Source organism: Carassius carassius, chromosome 15, assembly GCF_963082965.1.
Source record: "Carassius carassius chromosome 15, fCarCar2.1, whole genome shotgun sequence".
Lineage (NCBI taxonomy): Eukaryota > Metazoa > Chordata > Actinopteri > Cypriniformes > Cyprinidae > Carassius > Carassius carassius.
This window is the reverse complement of record NC_081769.1, coordinates 30280917-30306344: the sequence shown is the minus strand read 5'-3', so window position 1 is coordinate 30306344 and position 25428 is coordinate 30280917. Positions and strand designations below refer to the sequence as shown.

The 25428-nt window shown below is 34.4% G+C and overlaps 1 protein-coding gene across 8 annotated transcripts in view; it reads right to left on the bottom strand.

Annotated features, from left to right (window-relative positions):
- The window catches only part of LOC132158852 (ras/Rap GTPase-activating protein SynGAP-like), a 124809-nt gene extending 99759 nt beyond the window's left edge, over window positions 1-25050 (bottom strand). For 4 of the 8 annotated variants that reach the window (XM_059568454.1, XM_059568450.1, XM_059568458.1 and 1 more), the window contains exons 1-2: window positions 24753-25049; window positions 3743-3879 (exon numbers count right to left, since the gene is read on the bottom strand). In XM_059568454.1, the coding sequence (XP_059424437.1) occupies window positions 3743-3879; window positions 24753-24774 (159 nt within the window). In that variant the 5' untranslated portion in view covers window positions 24775-25049. Of the gene's footprint in view, window positions 1-3742; window positions 3880-15560; window positions 15669-24752 lie in introns of all 8 variants that reach the window. The other 4 variants (XM_059568452.1, XM_059568456.1, XM_059568451.1 and 1 more) reach the window with 4 other exon arrangements.
- Window positions 25051-25428: the final 378 nt, after the last annotated feature.

Genomic DNA, 25428 nt, shown 5'->3' with positions numbered 1-25428 from the left:
GGTCCGTTCTGTCCTAATGGTGCGTTAATAGATCACAGCCCAACCTGACAGCACCTCGCCGGCAGCCCGACCGACCCGAACCTCAACTGACTCCGCTGGCATCCTGCTCCATCCCAGATCTGCCCAGCGAACACCACGACAGCACTGCAAAACAGCAGAGCTAAAGAGAAGAAGGATGAGATCTGTCTGCTTCTATCAACATCACATTACTGTCAGGTTCCAGCTGCTCTGGTAATAAATGACACAGGATGATTTTCACTGAAGACACCAGCTACGGGTTATATCCTGATCTTGAGAACACTGTACCTGAGATATATTATCTCCTGTCACATTTTTATAGTGCAATCACTGAATTGTGGATAGAAAATACAGTCAAATGTGGCAGTTGAAAGATACAGATAGATGGATGTGCTGCTTTTTCACCAAAAATATATGGAAATTAATTCTCCACCTACAACAAAATGGCAGCGACAATTTTGTAACCTTGTCTTTTTGCCTGACAAGAATACTTCTTGCTTTAATGTTTGTAATATGATTCTCCTTGTAGATGGTTGGTTTGGTTCACTGCTTAACTCTTTAACCAAAAAATACTTCTGGAACCAATGCTACTGAAAAAGTGGACAGCCACTGTTGCGCTCTACAGAGAAGAAAACCATTTCATGAGCTCTTTCATATTTTCACGTGACACATCCATGAATCCATTACATAATCTTTTCAAACAGACTCCCACAATGCTAACATCTCTTTCTAAAGACTTGTCATGTTCTGTCACAGCATCGGCTGTGAGCGAAGGCTCTCTGTTGACTGTGTCCATACTAATTAATTTATTTACTGTGACATCTTTGAACAGCGCGATGCGAGCAGCCACAGAGAGTGATTTGGTGAGCGCATGATTCCATAGCCTGATTCCTGGGGCAGCTACAAGAATGGCTGCCACCCACTCACAGCCAGAGAAACCTTGCTCTGGGCCTACTTGCGTAACGCCGTGTCGCGGTGGAACGGATCCGCACGAGAACCAAATTATCTGAGTGCTGGTGCACAGAGCGCGTGTGAAGTCGGAGGTGGGCCACAGTCACCCCACATCAATTAGCATTTAGCTACATTTCAGCAAATCACTCCTGACTCTCTCACTCCCTCTAAAGGCTGTTTCTGAAGACAGCAACAAGTCACTACATTTTTTAATCAACCATGTTACTGAAATCTACCTGAATTTTACTATTGTTGTATAAGAATCTAGGCGATTACTCAAATTAGTTGTAAATTAGACAATTAAATATTTAAAATAAAAATTTAAAAAAATGCTTTTATATTAGTTAAAGGTTGTAAGGTTTTAAATGTTGGTAAAACATTTTTTTTTTGCAAAAGTGTTGCCTTTTTAATATATATATATATATTTACTTTTCCATATTACATTTATTATTATTAATACATATTATATACATATAATACATATAATATGAATATTAGTGTTAATCTACATTTTATATATTTGATAATATAATACAATTAAAATATTAGGTGAAACATAAAAAACACCATCAAAATCACATCAAAATGATGAAAACAAACTAAAGTTAAAATCAAAACTTAAAACATAAAAATATATAATTGTATGTATTTTATTATAATATTATTTGTATTATTTATTGTTATTGTTTTATAAATTAATTATTACTATAATTTATTTTTTACTTATTTTATTACTATTTATTTTCTAAGAAGGTCCTATAAATTTTAGACAGCAAACAAAATGGATACCTGTTGTTAACTAAAATTAAAACTATTAAAAATAATTGAAGTTATCTGAATTAGAGCAGAAATAAAATAAAATGTAAAAATTTGGTGAAACACTTAAACATAAAAACTAATATATATATATATATATATATATATATATATATATATATATATATATATATATATATATATATATATATATATATTAAAAATTTGGAAATATACAAAAGGAAAGCATAAAAAAGCTAAATCAAAAGATTGTTAAATAATATAATAATAGAAAAATTATACCAAAAAATTACACTAAATAACCAATTTGTGTATTATACACTGGTACAGTTATTAATTTACGATACATACATGTTGTTGTTACGTGAGGGCAGAATAAGCTGATTGCGAATGAATTTAGTGGCCTCAGCCATCAACAACCCCTGAAAACAATCAGAGAAAAGCATGTCCTCTTGTGGACTCACAGAGTGCAATGTCTGCACGGAGGAGACGCTTGTCATTTACTACAGGACCCGAATGAAGACCCTCACACACACAAACAGGGCTGCAACTGTCCCCTGCAGCAGATGAGTGACAACCATGAATATTTCATGATGCTGCTCATCTTCACAGAGGTGACAGTCATTAGCCTGTCACCACTGATTCACATCTATTCAAAGTGTGGCCTTATCGGAACATGCAACAAGACGGGTGCAATTAGACGGACGGTGCGTCTGATTAATGAGCCTCTCAGTGCTCTGCAGCACTACCTGCTGTACAGGTCAGTCACTGTGTCCATTATAAACACAGCACTGCACAGGCTGACTTCATCTAGGTACAGTCAAACTGAACTTAAAGAATGCTAAATTATTTTGGATGAATATGGGCAGCAGAATATGATCAGGGCCATCCTGCACCTATTTTTTTGAGGGAGCATGAGATCCGGCTCATTGTTATAAGTTAAGGGGAAAATATTTTTAATAACGTCTGTAAGATGTACTTAATAAAGTTTAATAAGTAGAAAGTAGAAATAAAGTATTAAAGCAATTCATGTTCACTGCCCAATCCAAGCAAATTGCACCTGAAAGTCTATACCAGTAATCATCTTATTTTCTATAAACACATACATTATATACAGTATATGCATATATACACATACAGTTATTGATCAAATTATTTAACATTGATTTATTCATAATCATTAATTTATTAGTAGACAATTAATTGGTTAATTAATTAATCTATGTATTTCATAAATTAAAAATTTAAGTTATTTATTAAAAATTATAAATTGTTTTTTTGATGAAAATTAGATGAACACAAAATTGCTGCAGTTTAAAAGTAACTACTCAAAATCAATTAAAATACATTTAAAATCATGCACTCATTATTATTCTAATAATAACAATGATAATATTATTATTACTATTAATACTACTACTACTACTACTACTAATAAATTATTTATCAGGAATTTACAACAAAAATAAATTATTTTAAAAGTCTATGTAAATTCAAAAATATATATTTTTTTTGTTGCCATTTTTCTGTTTCTTATATAAACATTGTAATATAAACAATATATAGCTAATTAATAATTTATTATTTATGTGCACAAGTTAATATATATAAAAACTAAATTTTAACAATATACATTAAAATTATTGTTACTTAAAATATATTACAAAATATTTATTGATGAGATATTGTTGCCATTGTTCTGTATTTTGTTGTTATATTACGTATTTAATCAGACTACAGATGATTCACAAACTGCTAATAATGCCCAAGACTCATATGCACACTAACATACTAATTACGAGATACAACACTCCCAGACTGCTGATGCAAATCAACCAAAGAATATAGAGAAACAAAAGATGTTTTGAGCTGTGGAAAGTCTGAAATAAAGTCCCTTATGTAAACTGGCAGTAAAATGACCAACCAGCACACAAACTGTAGAAAGGAACATGTTGGAAAGGAAGTGCTTGATTATGTGTGATTGGGCTGCCAGTACCTCCTCCTGGTCCAACATGTAGAGCTGATTTCCACTGATCACACACAGACGAGGATTCCAGTCGGGTTGCTCGTAGGAGGGAGCAGCAGCGAAGGAGGGCTGGTGTCGGTAGGAGGGGGGGGCAGCATACCTCGCATCTGGGACAAGAGGACGAGAGGAGAAAGGTCAATAATTAAAATGCAAGACAAAACTAAGCTGTTATTCCTGCTAGTTCAAAGTCTATAAGCAGATTCAACCTGAACTTACAACATTATACCAGTATGTGGCGCTAGTACCAAACATTCCTCCACAAAGTTTGAAGAATCTATACCTCATAAGTCACTTTGAACAACAATGTCTTCCATAATGGATAAATGGAAGATTAATTCGATCAAGCAAAAGCTTTGCCACATTACGATAACAACATAACTTCATGTCTGGCATTTTCACAGTGAAATTCATTGATGCACTACAGGAAAATGAATTGCAGTTTCAAATATATTTTAAATTGCACTTTAACGTGATCACGACTTCTGATGCTGGCTGGCTGGCTATTTAAACATTTGTCAAGCTTACATGCTTTGAGTTGCCAAATGTCTAAATATTGCAATCAGAGCTGTTCTCTTAAAGGGATAGTTCACCCAAAAATGAGAATTATGTCATTAATTACTCACCCTCATATCGTTCCAAACCCGTAAGAACTTTGTTCATCTTTGGAACACAAATTATGATTTTTTTAAAAATAAAATCCTTGTTTTTTGACCGTGCATAAACAGCATCGTGGTACTCAGTGGAGACTGACCCGAAAGAAAAGAAAACATTGAATAAAGTCGTTTTTTTTTCTTTGCACACAAAAAGTATTATCATAGCTTCATAACATTACTGTTGAACCGCTGGTGTCATATGAACTATTTTAACAATGTCCTTACCACCTTTCTGGGCCATAAAACATTTCAGTTGCATTGCTGTCTATAGAGGGTCAGAAAGCTTGCGGATTTCATCAAAAATATCTTAATTTGTGTTCTGAAGAAGAATGAATTTCTTGCGGTTTTAAATGACATGGGGTGAGTAATTAATGACAGAATTTTCAGTTTTGGGTGAACTATCCCTTTAAACATTATATTTCTGCGCAGTGTTTTACTTTATTTTCTCAACCTGGCAACCTTTCACAAACTCTCTCTCCATTGCGGAAAAAAAATAAATAATTCAAACTGATGATCTGAATACAAGTCTATTTGGTTGTTTTAGTATGAAACGGTTTAATTTTGAATAAGTGTAATTAACTGTACTGTTTTTTTTTTTTTTTTTTTTTTTTTTTTTTTGCATTTGAGAGAAGTTTTGATGTGAGTTAACACTTTCTAGATTTATGCTTACAAAAAAGTAAAATAATTCTGATAAAACATAAATAGAAATTATAAATCATGATTATTAACCAAAATTAATTTCTGAACAAAATAGCCTTGACTATCATTTCAAACATGCATTACCATTGTTATTATGCAGCCCTATTCAATCACTTGAGCAGTCCTTGTATCAAATTTAGCAGGGGGGAAACAGCTGTAGGATGACTTTTTGAAGATTTATATTAACTATTAGCAAATTACTTCAGGTCAAAAAAAGTTTCTGAAATATAAAAAACTACATATTTGTTTTTTTTTCCTTTTTAAATATATTTTTAAAATATATTTTAGGATTCTTTGATGAACAGGAAGTTCAAAAGAACAGGATTTATTTTAAATAGAAATATCATGTTATTATTATTTAATTAATATTATATTAATTAAATGTCTTCACTGTTACTTCTGATTAATTCTAATATGTCCTTACTGATTAAACATTAATAAAAATAAAATAATAATAATTACTAACCCTGGTATGGTACTGTACTTTCAACCAAAATCTGGCAAATCCAGTATAAACTTTTCTGCACAAGTGCTTATTATATCAACCTATGGGATTTTTAAAAAAAAATACCAGCCAGTAAATGGACTGTACATGGTGCAACATTAACATTAGGGTCAGATCATTTGGTCAAACTCTCCCCAATCAGTTCGGCAAATTTTCAAATTTTTAACCATATGGTTCCGTAGGCTGTCATGGACTCCAGCCAAAAAAAAAAACAACAACAACAGACACAGACACAATTGGTGCTTGGCCTCACAGCAAACACAGCTTTACTCAAACATAAACAATACAGTACATTTGAACTACATTTTTACCCAGAATTTTATCTTACAGACAGTCTTTCTCCTCAGACTGTAAACGTATATCTCATGTGCAGACTTTGATATTGACGGCACTGTAGTTTCATCAAGTTCTAAATCGAGAAGCTGTCACATGTTCAGCTCTGGCCCTGTCAGCCAAGGCGAGTGCAATAAAGCGATTACTGTGGCCTTTGACTTTTTTACTTCATCCCTGTTCTATAAAACTCACGACTGGACGAGTCTCTCACTCTTTCGCTCCAAAAACTACAGCTCAGAGTCAATATTCAGAAGTCCTACCCTCTGAACCACCAGCCAATCAGAAACAGCCTTGACAGATGGTGGCAGCATCAGAGGGATGCTGGACCGGCACAGGACGCTTCTGTCCAGACTCACACACACATTTGTCAGATTTCCTCCAAGCACTCCAGAACAACAGGGAAAGGCACTTACAAAACAGATCACTGGACTTAAGCAGCCGTATGTTTGCTAGAATTTATGCACAGACAGTCGAGCTTTTCATTTTTCTGCTTTCTATCTGTTGTAGCTAACGTCTTCAGCAAATGGAAAAGAAAGTCCAGCTGCTTTCAAATTAACTTCTGCACAAACTAAATCCTTCAAACACCGATATGTCTTTTATATTGAAGTACTATTGAGTATCATACTATTATATTTCTATTAATATTTTAGATATTTTTTTATTTCTCATTTTAATTGTAAAATTTAAGTAATCTTCTTGTAGTGTGTTTTTGTCCTTTGTAGTATTTTTTGTATATGTGTATAGATAGATAGATAGATAGATAGAGAGAGAGATAGATAGATAGATAGATATATAGATAGATAGATAGATAGACAGACAGACAGACAGACAGACAGACAGACAGACAGACAGACAGACAGACAGACAGACAGACAGACAGATAGACAGATCATTTATCGTCATATATATAAAGATATAGATCATATCTTTATAGATCATATATCAAAATTTTACAACGGAAAATAGCAGAAATAAAAACCTTTTTATATTTTATTTTATTTAATTTAACTTTTTTTTTTAATTGTTCTAAATTTTAATTTTTCCATTTGTAATTTACATTAAATTGACCAAAAGTGACACTAAAACATGTATAATGTTAAATTTAAATTACTTAAAATTTACTTAAAATAAATGTTCTTTTGAACTTTATAATTTATGAAAGATCATGTGACACTGTTGACTGAGAAATTCAGCTTTGCATCAGAAATAAACTACATTTTAAAATATTTTAAGACATAAGCCAGTTATTTAAAATTGTTATAATATTTCACAATAATACATGTTTTATTGTATTTTTGATCAGATAAATACAGCTTTTGTGACCAAAAGAAAATGTACAAATTTTAGAATAAAGAAATCTGATCCAAAAAGCACCACAAAAAAATAAATAAATAAAAAATAAACCAACCACATAAGTAGTCCATTGGATTCAACATATGAGACTAAGTAATGACAGAATTTTCATTTTAAGATGAACTATTTCTTTAACAAGACAGCAGGCCACCAAACGACAAACAAAACAGCAAATACAGTACTGCGCCGCTGCTCTGAACTGTATTCCCACCGCTGGGCCGTACAACACACTCACTACAGTGCACTGGGCTCCCCGCTTGACAGTAAGCCAGCTGAAATCTTTTCCACCATAGAAATAGCCTGTCACATCCAGCTCCGTCCTGACAAGAAGTCCTGGAGAGCTGGAGGAGCTGCCCTGTGCTGCCCTGTTCAACAGCACTCTCCGCCGCCATGTAAGAAAATAGAATATGAATGATTTAGTTGCAGTGAATATGTGAAGTGACTTTATGGCAACTTAACACAAGGTACAATATGTTAGTGTTTATCCACCTCTGTTTAATTTATCCCTTGTTTACCACTTTATCATTTACATATGTCTGTAAGGACAGGCTGAGACATGAAATGTGGAATGAATATTGAGGACTAGAAGTGACAAAATAAAATGAAAGAAGTTATCACTTACTTATCAATGGATGCTCTGAAGTGAATGGGTGCCATCAGAATTATAGTCCAAACAGCTGATAAAACATTACAATAAATCCACAAGTAATCCAAACAACTTCAGTCCATCAATTAAAATCTTGTGACGTGAAAGTGAAAATCCAGCGTCCACAAATAATATAAAAAATATGCAGCGTCAAATGCATATTTTTCCTCTCTGTTTTGGCCTTCAATACACACTGAGACAGCGTTTTTGTCAAGAAAAACTTCGCTTTTTGGAAACGCTCCACAAAGTAGATTAATTTGAATATGCACTTTTCACGTTGTAGTATGGTAGTGTGAAAACAGGGCTTTTGAAAATGATGACGCATGTTTTACCAATAGACATCTATGTTTATGCAGGTAATTGTGTCTGTTATGTGCAATTCACTATCACACTATTGCTAAAGATACTTACTTTGTACACTCTTTATATTACAGTCCTAAAAAGATGAGACATCAGATGAGATGAAACATGAGGGCTGTTGCCTTTTAGATCAAACATGAGTGTGCGAGAAATGGACGAAGCCAGTCAGTTATTTCTGTAATTATAAAGTTCCTGCCGAATTGCGTGACAACTTGTGTCGGTTCCGTCTGTATCATCTCAGTGAGCTTTTATGAGGTTTTACATATGTGCATTAAGGTGAATTTAACGTTTTCCGACATTTCAGTGTGGGTGAAAATTTTTTGGAAAAAGCTTGAAAGCGCTAATGCAGATGGAGAGCATTTTAAATGTATCCAGATTTATGTAGATGTAGCCCAAGACTACAGTGTTTAAATGTGCTTCAAAACAGTCGATAATCCATAATAATACTTCAAAAAAGTCAGTCTTCTCTTGTCCTCTCACATCAAATCAACTGACAAATTTGTTTAAAACCCTTTTGACTGTTTTTGCTTGTAAACGGTGCTTTATCTGTGCATATTTCTCTCCCGTTTCAGAAAACAAGAGAAAGCAATATCATGGATAATCTTAAAAGTTAAAACGCCTTAAAGATGGATTTCTTTTACATAAATATATAGCTTTTCAATTGACAAGATGTTAATTAATGAACTGGAGTGGTGTGGATTACTGTGATGTTTTTATCAGCTGTTTGGACTTTCATTATGACGGCACCCATTCACCGTGTTGGATCCATTGGTGAGCAAGTGGTGCAATGCAAAATTTCTCCAAATCTGTCCTGATGAACAAACAAGCTCATCTACATATTGGTTGGCCTGAGGGTGAGTAAATTTTCAGCTAATTTTATTAAGCTAATACATTTTTGGGTGAACTATTCTTTGATGTACCCATGGTTAATGATTTCTGGATGACCCATTTTGGAATGAACATTCTGAATGAACTAGGAAAGAGGCTTTGGGTTGTAAGAGTACAGTAAGCTCTTCAGTAACATTTGCTTTGTTTAACTAGAAACTGTTCTTCAAATGCATCTGTTTCAGCCCATGCACCACCTCTGACATCCCAGACACAAAAGCTGCAGGTGCCTCTTCTTGTTCTCCATCACAAGTGCTGGGTCTCATTGGCTAGCACACTTCTGAGAGGGTGTTACTATTCTTTTATGGTCTGTGGGTGCTGATGTGTCCCGTGCACATGAGGATCAGGCTGAGGATGGGTCAGTCTCACATTGTCATTACACAGCCCAACAGGAGAAACACTGATTATTCACATCGCTGCATTCCAAATAGAGCTAAAAATAAATCACACAGTATCTCCAGATGCCTCAGGCATGCACAGAAAAGAGAGTAGATGCAAGTTTCAGAATCATATATGTGTTGCATTAGTAGATGTCAATAGTGTGTTTTACAGTAGGCTGAAAGGTCATGCTTTGATCCATGCACAAAAGCATTTCTGTGTTCATGTAGTGTGATGGACATGTGACCTTACATCATAATGGATTTTGAAAGGCAGGAATGTGTCATCCAGCAGTAGCAGGAATCGAATGTTATTTCTTAGAGGATGCTCTTATATAGCTCTGGAGATGTATATATTGGCTTTGTCTCTGATGTTTCTCCTGAAGCTCATTTGGAGATATATAAATATTAATACAAATAGGCAATATTTGACATAAGTTTCTTATTAAGATTTTTGACAGAAAATCTGAGCAAACACTGAGAAAAGAAACTGCTAAAAGTAAATAATCTTTAAATAATCTCTCCAAAAGCCCACCATCCAAAGCTATCTCAGCCAATCAGATGCATGCAAACACGATAAATGACTGACGGCTTGAGAATGTTCCTAATTGGCTAACTTTCAGAAAGGCTAAAGTAACACATCTTTTGTTGTTTATGGTTCACACTAAGAGGTCAAGGTTTAACAGGTTACCAAGGGTCGGTTAGCTCCTTCTGGCTGATGCTATAACTACACCATCCTGAGACAAAAAAAATGTTCCTTGATTTTGGTTGTATTTCAGTTAACTCTTAAAAGCCAGACCAACATTTTTTCCTACTGCTTTTGACATCACAGCTCAGATGACTGATTCAAATCTTTAGTGGTTCCCATAAGCAAAGAGAGCAGATCTCACGTAACTTCAGGGGTCCTGCACTAAGTTCTATTAGGGTGAAAGGGAATGCTAACAGACATCCTTGTTTAGAAAAGCCACAAAACTGTCATTTGTTACATTGATTTTAGCAAACGTCTGAGTTGTCTAATCTCATTGCTCTATAGGACAAAGAGCTGAGATATGAAAGAGATTTAAGCGTGGTTTTCCTTTGCTAATTCCCACTGCACACTGGATTTCTATAAAGAGAGGCAGCACTGATCAATAGCTGGAAGCTCCTGAAGCAGCGTTCACATCTACCTGCTCGTCTCCTCGCCGCATCCTCCACACGGCGTCACTGTAGCTTGCACTTTACAGCTCCCGCCCCCCAAATCTACATACAGGAAACAAGGTTACTGCCCAAGAGATGTCACTTCCGAAACACCCACTCTCTCTCTCTCGTTCTCACCCACACACCCCCAGCTTATTGCCATGACGACCGGGAAAAGAATAGAATATAAGTGAGTGTTAAAGAGACAGATGATCAAAGAGAGAGGGGGAACGAGAGAGGTATGGAAGACACGGATAGAACTGAATGAAAGAGAGAGAGAGAGAGTGCAAAAACGTGTGGGAGAGAGAAAAAAGCGAGAGACGGAGAGGATGGAGAAAAACAGAGATGGAAAAGAGAAAGAGAGAGAAAAGCGAGGGGTTTCGAGAGAAACGGAGGGAACGAGGACACTTTTTTTGGGAAAACAGAAACCATTTCTTGTTCCCATAGCAACTTAGCCATCCATGAAATACTCTGTTTCTCTTTCTCTCTCTCTTCTGTCTTTCGCTCTCTCCATTCGCTATGTATAGCTCATAGTATGTATATGACAGCAGAGATCTGATGAGTGAATGAGAAGATGTGGAAATCATACGATGATGGTTTATGAGCTCAGTTTTGATGGAAACTGTCGCAGAACAAGCAAGTAAAGTTATTTGTAAATCAGGGCCATCGAGATTTGAACTGAAGTGACAAATACAGTACAGAATTGTAACTCAGAATTTAATGTGAGGAAGCAAAATGAGAATAATATCGGTGAAGTGTAGTTTTTAGTAACACTTCTACTTCTTTAGTATCACTTGTACTTTGTAAAATGCAGTACAATATATTCAAGTTTCATCAAATATTAACTTTAATTTTAATTATATTAATATATATATATGGTTAAGGTTATTTAAAAACTATGTGAAGAGTATATTTTGCAAAATTTACAATTGTTACTGAACTTAAATTAGAGAATTAGGTCACTTAAATAAGATATGAAGGATAAAATTGTCATAATTACATCACGATTTTACAATGCTATTGGAAAATTACAACTTTTGCTTATGTATGTTGGTACATTCATTCTTCTCAGTGTTAGTATAAGGCCAAAACAGCCATATCAACCAATGCAATAAATGAAAACATCACTAAGGGCACATTTAATATAAATACTATCAACTGAAATTAATAATTGTGATCGCAGTAAGTAAATCAACAAATATGAGTATTGTCATAATCATGCAGCCCTATATAAAAAAAAAAAAACAACGAGCTAAAAAATGAGATCCAACTTTCCAACAAACTCACTGGCAGCCTCCTTTCTCACAGCCCCCCTCCATCTTTAATCCATCTGTCTCCCAGCCTCCACTCAATCTCCGTCTCTCTCTTTTGGAAGCTCATAAAAATTTTAAGTGAGACAGCATTCACAAAAAGGGAGACAAATGATATAAGATACTACAAAACACTTCTAAATTCATTGCTCACCAAAGCTGCATCTATTTGATAAAAAAGCAGTAATTTTGAAATATTTAAAATAAGTGTTTCTATCTGAATATATTTTAATATGTAATTTATTCTTGTGATGCAAAGCTGTATTTCCAGCATCATTACTCATTACACTCTTCAGTGTCACATGATCCCTCTGAAACCATTTTAATGTGTTGATTTTTTGCTAAATAAATACTTGTCAATGTTGTGCTACTTAATATTATTTCTGGAGACTGCGATCCTTGATTCTTTAATATATATAGAAAGTTCAAAGGAACAGCATTTATTTAAAATATTTTTTTTTGTATTATACATTATAAATTAAGTTGAACGCATTCTAGCTCAATAAAAGTATTTATTATTATTATTTTTTTTAATCATCTTATAGACAGAAAATGCTAGAATGTGACCCTGGAGCACAAAACCAGTCTTAAGACGCTGGGGTATATTTTTAGCAATAGCCAAAAATACATTGTATGGCTCAAAATTATAGATTTTTCTCTTATGGTGAAAATCATTAGGATATTAAGTAAAGATCATGTTCCATGAAGATAATTTGTAAATTTCCTACCGTAAATATATCAGAACTTAATTTTTGATTAGTAGTAAGCATTGCTAGGAATTTGGACAACTTCAAAGGCGACTTTCTCAGTAATTTTGTTTTTTTGCACCCTCAGATTCCAGATTTCAAATAGTTGTATCTTGGCCAAAAATTGTCCGATCCTAATATTTTTTTTTTTTTATTATTATTATTTTTTTTCAATGTTCAATGGCCACTAGCAAGCATTTGTTTACCAACATTCTTCAAATTAATTTCTTCTGTGCTAAGTAGAAGAATGATTTGTTCAGGTCTGAAACAACAATTATGAAATTTTTTAGGTGAACTATCCCTTTAAGACGACAACTGAACTCCACTCACTGAATTATACAGTACACTGAACAAGATGAGGCCATGTGACAACAATGCAGCATACAAATGTCTGAAACATTAATCATTGTATATTTCACATACAATTTTCTTCTTTTTTTTTTTTAATACAGCACATTAAGTAAGCTTGCATCCCATTCTGAACACAGCCGTCCGGTCCTCCTGGATCTATTTTACATTTACCTCCAGAGAAACTGTCAAAATAAGTACGAGGTGCAGCAGTGCCTCAATGAAGTTTGAATATTTGCATTGTACCGTATTTTCCTTTCACTGGAATATTCCACATGCTGAATAAATCACTGACAGTCTGGGGCAACAATATTTCCCATCTGTGTCTGCATAAACACATGACACAGCCATCATTCATGTGTGTGTGTGTGTCTGTGTGTGTGCGCGCTTTCTTGCATTGCTCCTTAGTGTATTGCTTTATATGTCTTCATGCGTGTGGGGCGCTCCACTGAGAGAAAACGGGTCATGATTTGGGTCCTGAGAGATGAAGCATAATTATAGTGATCTGTCCTCAATCCAGAGATAGACTGAGAACTGTGTCATTGAATTAGCTAACATTCATACCTGGGCTACCATCGCAGCGCAGACGCACGCAACACTCGTGCTGGCAGACGGACAGAACTTTTTTGAGAAGCAACAGAAGGGAGAACAGCAGATTAAACCTGCTAGTCATTCCTGTAACACTGCTAAAATGCTATAAGAAATCAACTCTATTATTAATATGTAAATGAACATTCAAAAGTTTCTAAACAACTTTTTTCTATTTGAATATACAGCATTTTAAAATGTAATTCATAACTTTGATGCAAAACTGAATTTTCAGCATTACTCCAGTCTTCAGTGTCACCTTATCAGTGTCACAAATCATGCCAATTTGCTTCTCAAGAAACATTTATTATTATTATTATTATTATTATCAATAATAATATTGAATTGAAAGAATTTGTCCTTCTTAATATTTTTCCAGGATTCTTTGGTGAATAGAAAGTTAAAAAGAACAGCATTTATTTATGTTTTATTTATTATTTATAAATAAAAATATTTGAAACATTATAAATCTCTCACTTTTGATCAACTGACCTATCGGTAAGCCCCTCCCGTGGAATGCAGATGAGCCAATGGCAATCGAGTGTCAGTTGCACGGGGACTGGAACAAGTTTCAGCGCAATAGAGAAACATTGGTAGATCTGAAGCTTTCATTGGTTGGATGGTGTTTATGCTACAAAAATGGTAAACCGATGTGTCCAGCTATCTTGAGAGGATCACCAGTAATGTATTTTTTTCCATTTCCTAAACCCCACCAAAACAGAGCAAAATGTCCCTAAGCATTCAAGACGAAAATGTTCATTTTGTGGTTGTCAAACTCTCATTAAAAAACAATTTTCATCTGCTCAAGCAGACATTAATAACATCTTGTGCTTCATCAAGGTATCTCTAGCTAAAAAGTTAGTGACGGTACAAACCTAAGTAGCGAACTCTTCTCACGTCATCCCACAGTGTAAGTCACAAACACATAAATAAAGGTTTACATTGCAGTGCCTCTCCATATTAAACTGCTTATATGTACATTTATTTAATCTTACACTGTGGTAAGATGAACAGTGCTGATCTGGGATGTTGTTATTGCTATCGTGGCGACCCTAACATGAGACTTCTCCCACTTTGCAATGCGATCTGTATTTTACATATTTATTTTAAAATCTGTTATATATCCCTTCATGTCATATTTAAGTCCAACTTAAATATTTATCAAAAACATATTGGGACAAGGTTTTCACACTGACAGCTGTCATTGTAAGACAATTGGCATCTCTGATTGTTTGTTTGTTTGTTTGTTTGTTTGAGTGAGCGACAGTAACTAAGGGGGGATTACCAATATGTCAACTGACAGTTTTCTTGCTGAATAAAAGTATTAATTTCATTAATGGAAAATTACAGACCTCAGATTTCTTATAAGCGTATTTGACAATAATTTGATGTTTTGTTCTGCAACTTGAACTGCACATACCCATACCGAAAATGTTTTAAAGCAGTTTTTCCTTTAATATCTCAAATTTTTATGATGATGTGATCTCTGCGATCACTACCCTAAAACTGTAAACATTCTAACTTTTGAGCTGACTTGAACTATACTGGAAAATTGATTTTTCAAAGTTGTAAATAAAACAAAGATTACCATAGAATGCTTAACAAGAAAAATACTATTTCAGTCATGTTTAATTGAATATTTTACTAGCCATTTCTTTGTACTTATTTGCAAATAGCTTCAAAGTAAATACCACACCACTTTTTTCAGTGTATAATGAAGAGACTCAGTTGAGGTCCAGTGAGGACAATATACATCAGAGACACAGGCACGTACTGGCCCACTTTTCATGCAACACAGCGTGTGTTTACCTGCCTGATCTGTGTGTCAGTGTGTGCCGGCCCATCCCGGTCACACCTTCAGTCCCAGACAGAGATGAGCAGGTGGCCTATACAGCAGAAGCCTGGAAGCTCACTGATCTACAGACCGAGGACATAGAGTACAGCAGATTATGAGCATAAAATGCAGCCAGAGAGCGTGAAACACAGTTAAACCGAGTGTGAAGGGCAGAGAAAGGAGAAAAAAAGAGGGTTTATTAGGGACAGCATGTGTGTGGAGGATGTTATTGCATATAAGTAACGTAACGCAGACATCCTCTCCGGCTAAACCTAGGTCATCCCGCAAAAGGGCCGTAAGCCAGAGTGAAAATGAACCCTGAGACGTGCAGAAGACAGCTTACAGCTACACAACTCTAATGTGCTGTCAGTGGGGAGCGGACACAGGCTGATATTAAAATTCACACAACAACAGACTCCTTCATCAAACTCATTTCTAAAGCTCACCTTCAAGAGCTGCTTATCCCACAAAGACTTCAGCAGCTCCATGTGGGAAGCGTTTAAAGACTAAACAAAAAAAAAAGTGCTTCTCATACATGGATTTGCAAAGAAGCAACACCACTTTTGAACCCATACCCTTATGCTGATGGCAACACTTCATATATATGTGCATTGAGGGATGTACAAAACTTTGTTTTTATAATTGAATAGTCTGTGGGTTGTCTGAATGACTAGTCAACCAATCGACAAGCTTTGTATAATTAAGCTGGTTTCTGGTTTATCTGACTCCAATCAGACAGGTTTCTCATGAGTTGGTCACATAAGAAGTATTCTTGTGTTCAGAAACAACTGGATGGGTTTCAGAATAAAAGAATAAATTAAAATTAGTTCAATAAACAATTAGTCTAAGGTTTTGAAATTCTGGGAGCCACATATAATGGTTCTACAGGAAATGTCTCTAATAATACTCTAATAATAAAATAAATAACTGTTGCAATATTTTTTTCAGAAATCATCATAATGAATATTTGTTTGTCTAAAGACAGACATTATTTTAACCCTATAAGTAAAAAACTAATCTGCTTATAGTTAATGCATATACAGTTAATTAATTTATACAGTTTATTAAAGTTTAGAGTGTATGTCTTAAAGTATAGAAAATATTATATAATTAAAATATAATTAATTATAAATAAATTAATTAATTCAATAATACTTATTGTCTTTCTCAAATAGTATAAATAGGTCTTAAAATACATAACTACTTTTATATGTATTTTATGAAGGGGGACCATTAGATGCTCCTTGGATCCAAAAAGTGTGAAAATCCCTGGACTACTCAGCCAGTTTGTGAACCCAGTTTCACACAGTGCAGCTTCCACTTGAGGGAGGGATGTCATCAAGTTACATGATAAGCAAGAGCACAAGCACAACCTCAAGGGTTACTGCCACGTTGAGTTGCACTAACTGGAACAGACACATGCCCTCCACTGTAACTCACTTCAATCTCAAACCCACAGCTTTTGAGAGAAGGCCACTAAACAGTCATAAGCACCGCTGCCAGATGTTGTTACCATTATCTCAAACCAGCTTTAATGTGAAAACATTTGAATGTCAGTGAATAATGACTGAACATTTGGCCTAGTATTTTATAGCTTCAGAAAGACTTTAAATATAACTTGCAGTTATTGGTATTGGACAAATTACGGTTCTCTCTTTTTTTTTTCTTTTTTTTTTTTTTTAGCTCAAAGCTTCTTTAAATTATGTTTTACACACAAAACTGATTATTGATCATTTAAATGATCCGAAAGGTAAAGTGCTATGTAAATCTCCACCAGCCTGAGTGTACGGAAGAAACAACAGAAAGCTGAAAATATGAATGAAAATCAACATGAAATTGTCAATATCAAATCATTTTTACATGCAGAGTTGCAGACATGCAATAGCATAATCTGTGCAAAGAGCCCCAGTGCTTTACTAATGGATCTTGCACGCTTGTTATCTTTCCTGAACTCAATAACAGGCATCACATTAGTTATTTTAAACACTTAATTTTTATGCATGCATTATTTAAAGAAACATTTTATGGAAACAAACTCAAACTTGCTACCTTATGGTTGAAATGCAAATAAACAATGCAACAAATTATTTGGATATTAAGGATAGAATTCAATTGATCTTGGTAACTGCAAAAAAAAAACATGTTTGACTGAACTGTCTTTTTAAATAGAGTCTGCAAAAAAAAAAGAAAAAAAAGAAGAAAAAGAAACGGCAACAGATTTGATTAATTCCTTAAGATAATATTTAAAGGATAATGAATGTTTCTAATATCTTTCCACTCCCAGTGCACCTGAGTGTTTTGATGAAAATATGGAAATTTGACATGAATTAGAGCCATGCGAGTCTTCTTATAAAATAAATTCAGCTCTGTGGATACAGCACTCCATCACTGCACTAATGTAGCCCTGTACTATTAATGCACAATTCCCATGAGCTTGATTTAATCAGATCTCATAAAAACACACAGTCTTCAAGATTAAAAGCATCCCTATTATTATCGATTATACTTAGGGTTAGGGATTTGAACAAACTCTTGACACAAAGTAATAAACTTTAGAAACTTGCTGCAGATAATGATACTTTAATAAATGATAATAAAATTTCATAAATAAAATATAATAATAAATTATATTTAATAACATCTTACATAATATTTGTATAATTTTCTTTGTATTCAGTAAAATTACAACATAAATGCAGTTAAGTGTTTTTAATAAATCACATGTGTAGTTTATTTTATTGATAGCCATATTTTTCACAGTAATTATTTAAACCAAAATAATTAATACGTTTAATTTCTTAATAATCCTAATAAGTTATTCTTTTTTTTTTCAAGTGGTGAATAGAAATTAAAATCTCTCTCTTCAGCATTATACTAACAGCACATAAATATTTTCCACACAATATTTTAATAATTACCTTTTGCTTTATTACAACATAAATGCAGTCTATAAATTAATTTGAATGGAAATTAAAATGTTTTTCTTCGGGTAAATATCTAATAGTACAGAAAATATTTACAGATCATATTTCTTTAGCCTTTAGTACAAAATATAGTACAATGTTAATTATAATAAATACAATTATTTCATATTTAAATGTTGTCTTTAAAACTTCAAACCTACTATTTCTTCACATAGCATAAGTAAGTCTTTAAATATACATATTTGTATTTTATGAAAGATTAATGCGTTCTTTTACCTATTCATCAAAACACGCTTCATAGCATGCATACATATTCATTCACATACATTAAACGGTTTCATTAGCAGTCCATCATTGCTGTAATGAAATGTTTCTGTAGCAGGGTCCATTGGCTCTGTATTGGCCTGGCTATGTGTATGTGTAGAGTTGATTACAGTCAATTACAGTAAGCTTCATTCTTTATCACTGCATCAGTAAGTGAGAGCGTGAGCCGTGGAGTCCTGAAACAGGCAGTCTGCCACACTCCACCTACCTACTGCATCTGTCATCTGTCTCTGTGTGCTAATACTCCTCATCACTGGAGCTAAGACTGCAAAAAATGAATGATTTACACAGTATCTGCTGCTCTGAAATCCTTCGGATGCAAAAAAAATGAAGTATTTGGACACTTAAAATGCCTGATTGTCAGTGAATTAGATATAAACCAAGTGGCATTTGCAAACAAATGATGCATGAGCTTATCTCAGAAAATTAACATATTTGTAATTAAAGGTTTTGCATTATATCGTAGCTGGTAACATTTGCATTCACATACTTGCATGGTGAGTGGATTAGGCCATACATTCTATCTGAAAGGAAGTGGAAAAATGTGCGAACAAACCTGTGTCTAAAAAGCTAAATGCTAGCGTGACACTAGCTCAGCTGTTTTCATAATACTCTAGCTTTCCCCAAAAACTGTTTTTGTTTTTTTTGTTTTTTTTTCACAAATGTCGTATGCAGTGTTAGGAAATCCTATTGAATTAGTTTCTTTCAGATGATTCATCTAAATAAAAGATCCACTGATCAAATAAGACTGCTCCATCTTTGGAAGCTAAATACTAAATGCGACTTTATATCTCACAATTCTAACTTTTTTCTTTTTATTTAGTTTATGAATCACAATTTGGACTTTATTTCACACAAATCTAAGTTTATATCTTACAACTGTATTTTTTTTATTACTTAAATTGTGTAATTCTAAATGTATATCTATCATTTTTGTGTTTAAATCTCACAATTCTCACAATTCAGAATCTCACAATTGTGAGGAAAAAAGTCTGAATTGTGCGATATAAATCCAGGATTTTAAGAAAAAGTCAGAATTATGATATAAGTAACAATAAACCTTTTTATGTGTATTGCATGGTGAAAAATAAGCTTCCATCTGCATCTTCTTTTCTATAAATCATTAATAACATGATACTGTTTGTCACTACATGTGTTCATCTTGGTTATTCTGTATTCTAATTTTAGCAGTTACTTTGTAAAATTAAGTTCAATATAAAGGTAGATGTTTTTGTGCCAAATGAATTAAATAGTATAATTTTATTTCAATGCAAATATAAAGATATTGCTCCATTTTCTCAGAAAATTTACATTTTTGCAACTACAGTACTGCATTAAGCAGAGGCATTTGCATTCACATACAGTAATTGCATGCTGTATGTTTTCGGTTTAACACTCTGTCAGAAAGCAGTGGAAAAAGTGTGAAAGCCTAAACTTGAATCTAAAAAACTCAACTCTAAATTGTGAATTGTGACCGGACCGGATGGTCCATTCTTCTTCAGTAAAAGTTGCTGAGGCACAGCTGTAGTTTAACAGTGTCAGCTGGCCGATGCTCTCAGTTTAAGAGCTTTAAATATAACTCTCACTGATGATCGTCTCGAGTGAGAACTAACGCATGGGCTTGCATCTGCTGGCTTCACACGGCACAAATAGCTCCTCTGTGTAAGGTGTCACCGTGTAGGTTTCATATTACCCTGTATTAATTTCTACGCAATTATATCATAAGCTGCTACATCAGCATGAAATTTAACACAGAGGAAAAGTTCAAATCCCTTGCAGACTACTTAATGGAAAAAAGTTCAAGGTATTATTCATAGCAGGCCTACATTATGTAAAGAACAGTGTGAAGAACTAAAAGCAGTGAGGCTACTAACTGAACTACAGACATTTTTCAATAGCATGACTATTATATAGTGAAAGGGTTGTTGGGTTCTTCTATGGTAACATTGTGAAAATATCCTTTTGTAACCTTTACATTTAAGAATGTAGCTTATCTGGTTTCCTAATAATTTAGTTTTGCCATAAACATGCTAGATTTCACACAAGTATGTCGAATTATATGCAGCTTTAGAATATCTGATTGCTTTTAGTAAATCAGTTTAAGGCGGTTCACCGAAATAAGTGATTCACTGCATCATCTCTTGTGAAGTGAAATATATGCTACAAAGATTCTGTTTGTCACTATGTGTTATATAAAATCCTGTGTTCTAATTCTAGCAGTAACACTCTTAAAAATAAAGGTTAATTCTTGGCATTTATGGTTCCATGAACATCCAAACTTTCCACTGGAATTTAGTTTTTTAGAATATTAAGATGTTCTTCACATTAGAAAAAAAAAATAAAAACAAAAAGACTGTTTACTAAAAGGTTATTTGAGGAACCTGAAATGGCCCTTCTATACTGCATTTATTTAAAAAGAGTGACTTTACTGTATTAAACTACAGTTTAGTCTGTATTAAATTATTACAATGTACAGTTTCAAAATAGCTTCCTTAACGCTGGTATAGAGGGGGGAAGTGTGATAACAGTGGCATCTGATTCACTGAGAAACATCGCTGACAGGGAATTTACAGGAGTAAAAAGCATCTGGATACAGCTCAATTATTTGCTTTTCAATTTTTTTTTCGATCTTTTTTGCTTCTCAATTATAACTGCATTAAAACAATGCAAACACTAGGTTTTTACATTTTCTGAACAAAACGTGAGTAGTGCTTACCAATGCAAAGTCACGCTGCAATGCTAGGCTGTTGTGGGTGGCTTCCACGTCACTTCTATGCAGTTGCTAACATGTTCTGCGTGTTTTTAGCACATTACTATATGGTTGCACCCCCTCTATGGTATTCTAAGTTCTGCCTGTGAGTGATCGCACATTACAAAAGTAATAGCACACCTCTTTTCAACAACCTCATGACCACAGGAAGAGTTACTCACCGAAGTTTAATAAGGCTAGGGGTTTGTTCAAATCCCTAACCCTGAGAATGAGCAGCAATGAAAATGATGCTTGCCTTAGCAAAAAACACTTATTAGCATGTTTCGTTCACTGCATTCATTCTCATTACAATGTGCAGAGCACTGATAATGTCGTTTCAAATGTAAGATTCTTGCAGTCGTTTTTTGATAGAATTCTCTTATTCTCTAACTGGATTTATTTGATGAAAATACAGTAGAGCACTAATATAGTGAAATATTGTTACAATTTAATATAACTATATTTTTATACATTTTAAAATGTAATTTATTACGGTCTTCAGTGTCACATGATCCTCCAGAAATCCTTCTAATTTGCTGATTTATTATTGTCTTTATTTTAATTCATTTAATGCATTATTGTTAAAACATTCTCTATAAATGATTACGATAAAATCTTACTATCCCAAACATTTAAGCAGTCGTGTATGTTTACTATAAAGTCCTTTAGTAAAAAAATGAAAATGGCTGTGGAATGCAGTATCATTGGATCTATTATACCTTTTGCTTTTTTGGCCCTAAATGACCCTCTGGCAACATGAATAGTTAAAACCACTCAAAATAGGGAAATCATAATTTCAACAGAAGCCTGTTGATGTCTTGTAGACTAAATATTTGAGCATAATTAAATTACTATAAGGCTGACTTTATAATAAGGAAACCTTTGCTTGATTCTTTCAGGCTTCTTATGTGGACCTTATGTGAATATTAAAACCCCAGAGTACAGTGAACTTGATTTATTCTGCACTTCTGCGGTCAAAGTGAGTCAAAAGCTCTGTTCCAAATATAATGAACTACCTAGCCTACATTATAAGTCACCATCCTGATACATTTTGATACTTTTATTGTACTACTTTATTCAGTACTGAAGAATAACGCAGAATCTAATTGGAATAGAATATTTACCCTGATATTTTTGTGTGTGTATCTTTGTGCTTAATGTATTGCAGAATCAGCTTAGCAACATGGTAATGCCAAATTCTACGAAAATCATATTAGTAAATATTAGTAAAGCTGAAACAGTCCTGAAGGAGAAATCAAAGAGCTTGAAATGTCAATAATAATAAGCTCTGCCTCTGCTGTGTTTATTCATGAGGTCTCAGCCCAATATCATGACTATGCTAATGAGAAAACAAATACACAAGTAAAGGTTTGTTGAACTTTGACTACTCAAGGCCTGATATAAATGACACAAAACTGGAAAGAACGTCCTCAATCCTTCAAACACCATGACTTATGGACGTAAAGGCTTTGTAAGAAATAGTGCACATGTGGTGAACTGCATTTTCCGGTCTTCATTCAACTCAGTAGATATTTTCCACTAATTATCCTTTAATTCTGTTCATAAAGACTACAACACCATTATTTGATAGACTATACTTTTTTAAATGTGTGTTATAATCTATTTCGAATAAACCACCTCTTAAAAGCAGACAAAAATAAATTGGTTTCTGGTTACACAAGAAACTGGTGTTCATTCTTACTCTTTTACAGAGTCCATGATTATCTTTACAGCAAATTAGACTATGGCTACATTGTCCATGACATGCAGTGACACACTTCAATATGTCTGTGGACATTAATAACAGACAGCAGAAATATTAAAGTGAGCGCTATAGTAGCCTATTTAACATTCTCAGGCTGTTTGGACAGTTAGCCTATGTTACCTTAAATTTTAATAAGATGACACTGATCATTTTAACAGTCTAGTTGCATAGTAAGGTTAGACACACTATATTGAATTAAACACTGCTGATAAAGAGGCTGTGATGGATTAATCTTTACAATGGCACTCCGTAACGGCCCTAAATCACGTGATTTTTACAACTCATAACTTTCTAAACATCCTATTGGAGTTTTTGTGTACTTAAAGTTTTATTTTTATTATTATTATTTTTTGTTGTTAAGACATTGCGTCAGTTGAACAATCGCTGTTGTCAAACAACAGTAACCCACGGAACACTTGTACAGCCCGTTTTCTTTTCTGTCAAATATGGCGCGACTAAAGAATATTGTAGAAAGTGTTCCAACAACTCCAAAACAATCATTCTAAAAAATGGAACAAAAATCAGGAGAAAAAAAAAATTGCCAAAGAAAATTGAAAACAAATGATGTGGAAATCCGCCATATGTACTATTCTTAAAATCACTTTCAGGCTTTGACTTTGAACCGACAGAGGTCAGTCGCAAGTTACTTGTCAACCCAGTTAGTCATCCCTGTTTCATCACATCATATAGTGTAGCTAAGTGTTCAAAGCGACCATTCATGCTGCCCTTAAAAACATCATGCAATAGCATAACCTGCTGCGCTCATATAGGCTACAAAAGCTGACCTTACATTATTCAACAAAATATTAAGTTCTCTCCTCATAAAATACCAAAATGCAAAACCACTTAAGCGACTATTAATATGAAATGAATTAAAAATGACGAATGAATAATAAGCGACACTCACTAATGTGTATTAAAAAGCTATACACTATTTAAAAACTATTAAGTGGCTGTTGAAGTATTGATGCGCCTTCTATTGATCACAAATGCACCGTTCCAGACGGAAGCAATGGCTTTAAACTCATTCCTCCGAAAGCGTGACATCTCCCACTCAGCTACTTCACAAAACTCAGACACAAAGTGTGTCCAAATGAATCAGAAGCATCTGAGCCATTTCACGCGCACAATTCGAGATAATTCCTCTAACCAGCGAGCTTCCATGCAGTGGGATGTACTTGCAACAGAGACCCTGCACGGTTTGCAGGTACTTAAACAGATTGTAAAACGCCATGAGGGGGCAGAAGGGTCTCTTTCCCCTCACGAGCACACAGAAACTGCCTAAAATGACAGCAGTCCTCCACCTGCATCAGCATCAGCAGCATCAGTGGTAGGTTACTCTAGCGCAGGAGGACGCTGAGGGAGGAACACGGGGGATGCAGCAGAGATTCATCAGTCCACTTACCTTGAAAGGGAACATATGACATGTTCCAACGGCATTGAACGTGTTCTCCAAGTCTCTTCAATCTCTCGACATGTAGAAATATCCTTCAGCGCTCATAAGAAGCGAAAAACCCCTTGTGCTCATGGACTGCGTCGACGTTGGAGCGATATTCCCGTGATGCGAATGGAAAAACCGAAACATAATCATCGTCCATGGTCGACGAGAGCCATTGGGATGATTACAGCCCGCGTAAAACAAGAGTGATGAGGAAGAGGAGAACGAAGGGAGAGAGAGAGATACGGAGAGAGAAGGGGGCGGTGAAGGGAGCGTGCGCGCGCGCGCGTCTGTGTGCGTTTACCAATGTAGATCGATCTAAATGCACTGTGTGTGTGCGTGCCTGTTAATGCGATGTGATATAATTCCCCTATAGAGTCACATGACTATTAAAAAAACCAAAGAATATTAATATGGTATGGGATTTCTGTGATGCCATCGCTCTTGATTCTAGTTACACAATTAGTGGATAATTCATCTGAACCTCGATGTGAAACTTTAACCTCAAATAGTAACTTTTTTTTTAACCAAACTCAAATTAGAGACTAGCTAAATATTATTATATAATAATAATAATAATAATAAAGCAGCCATGATTTCTAAATTTTCCTCAATTCCTTAATTTTACTGATTTTTGCGTGGT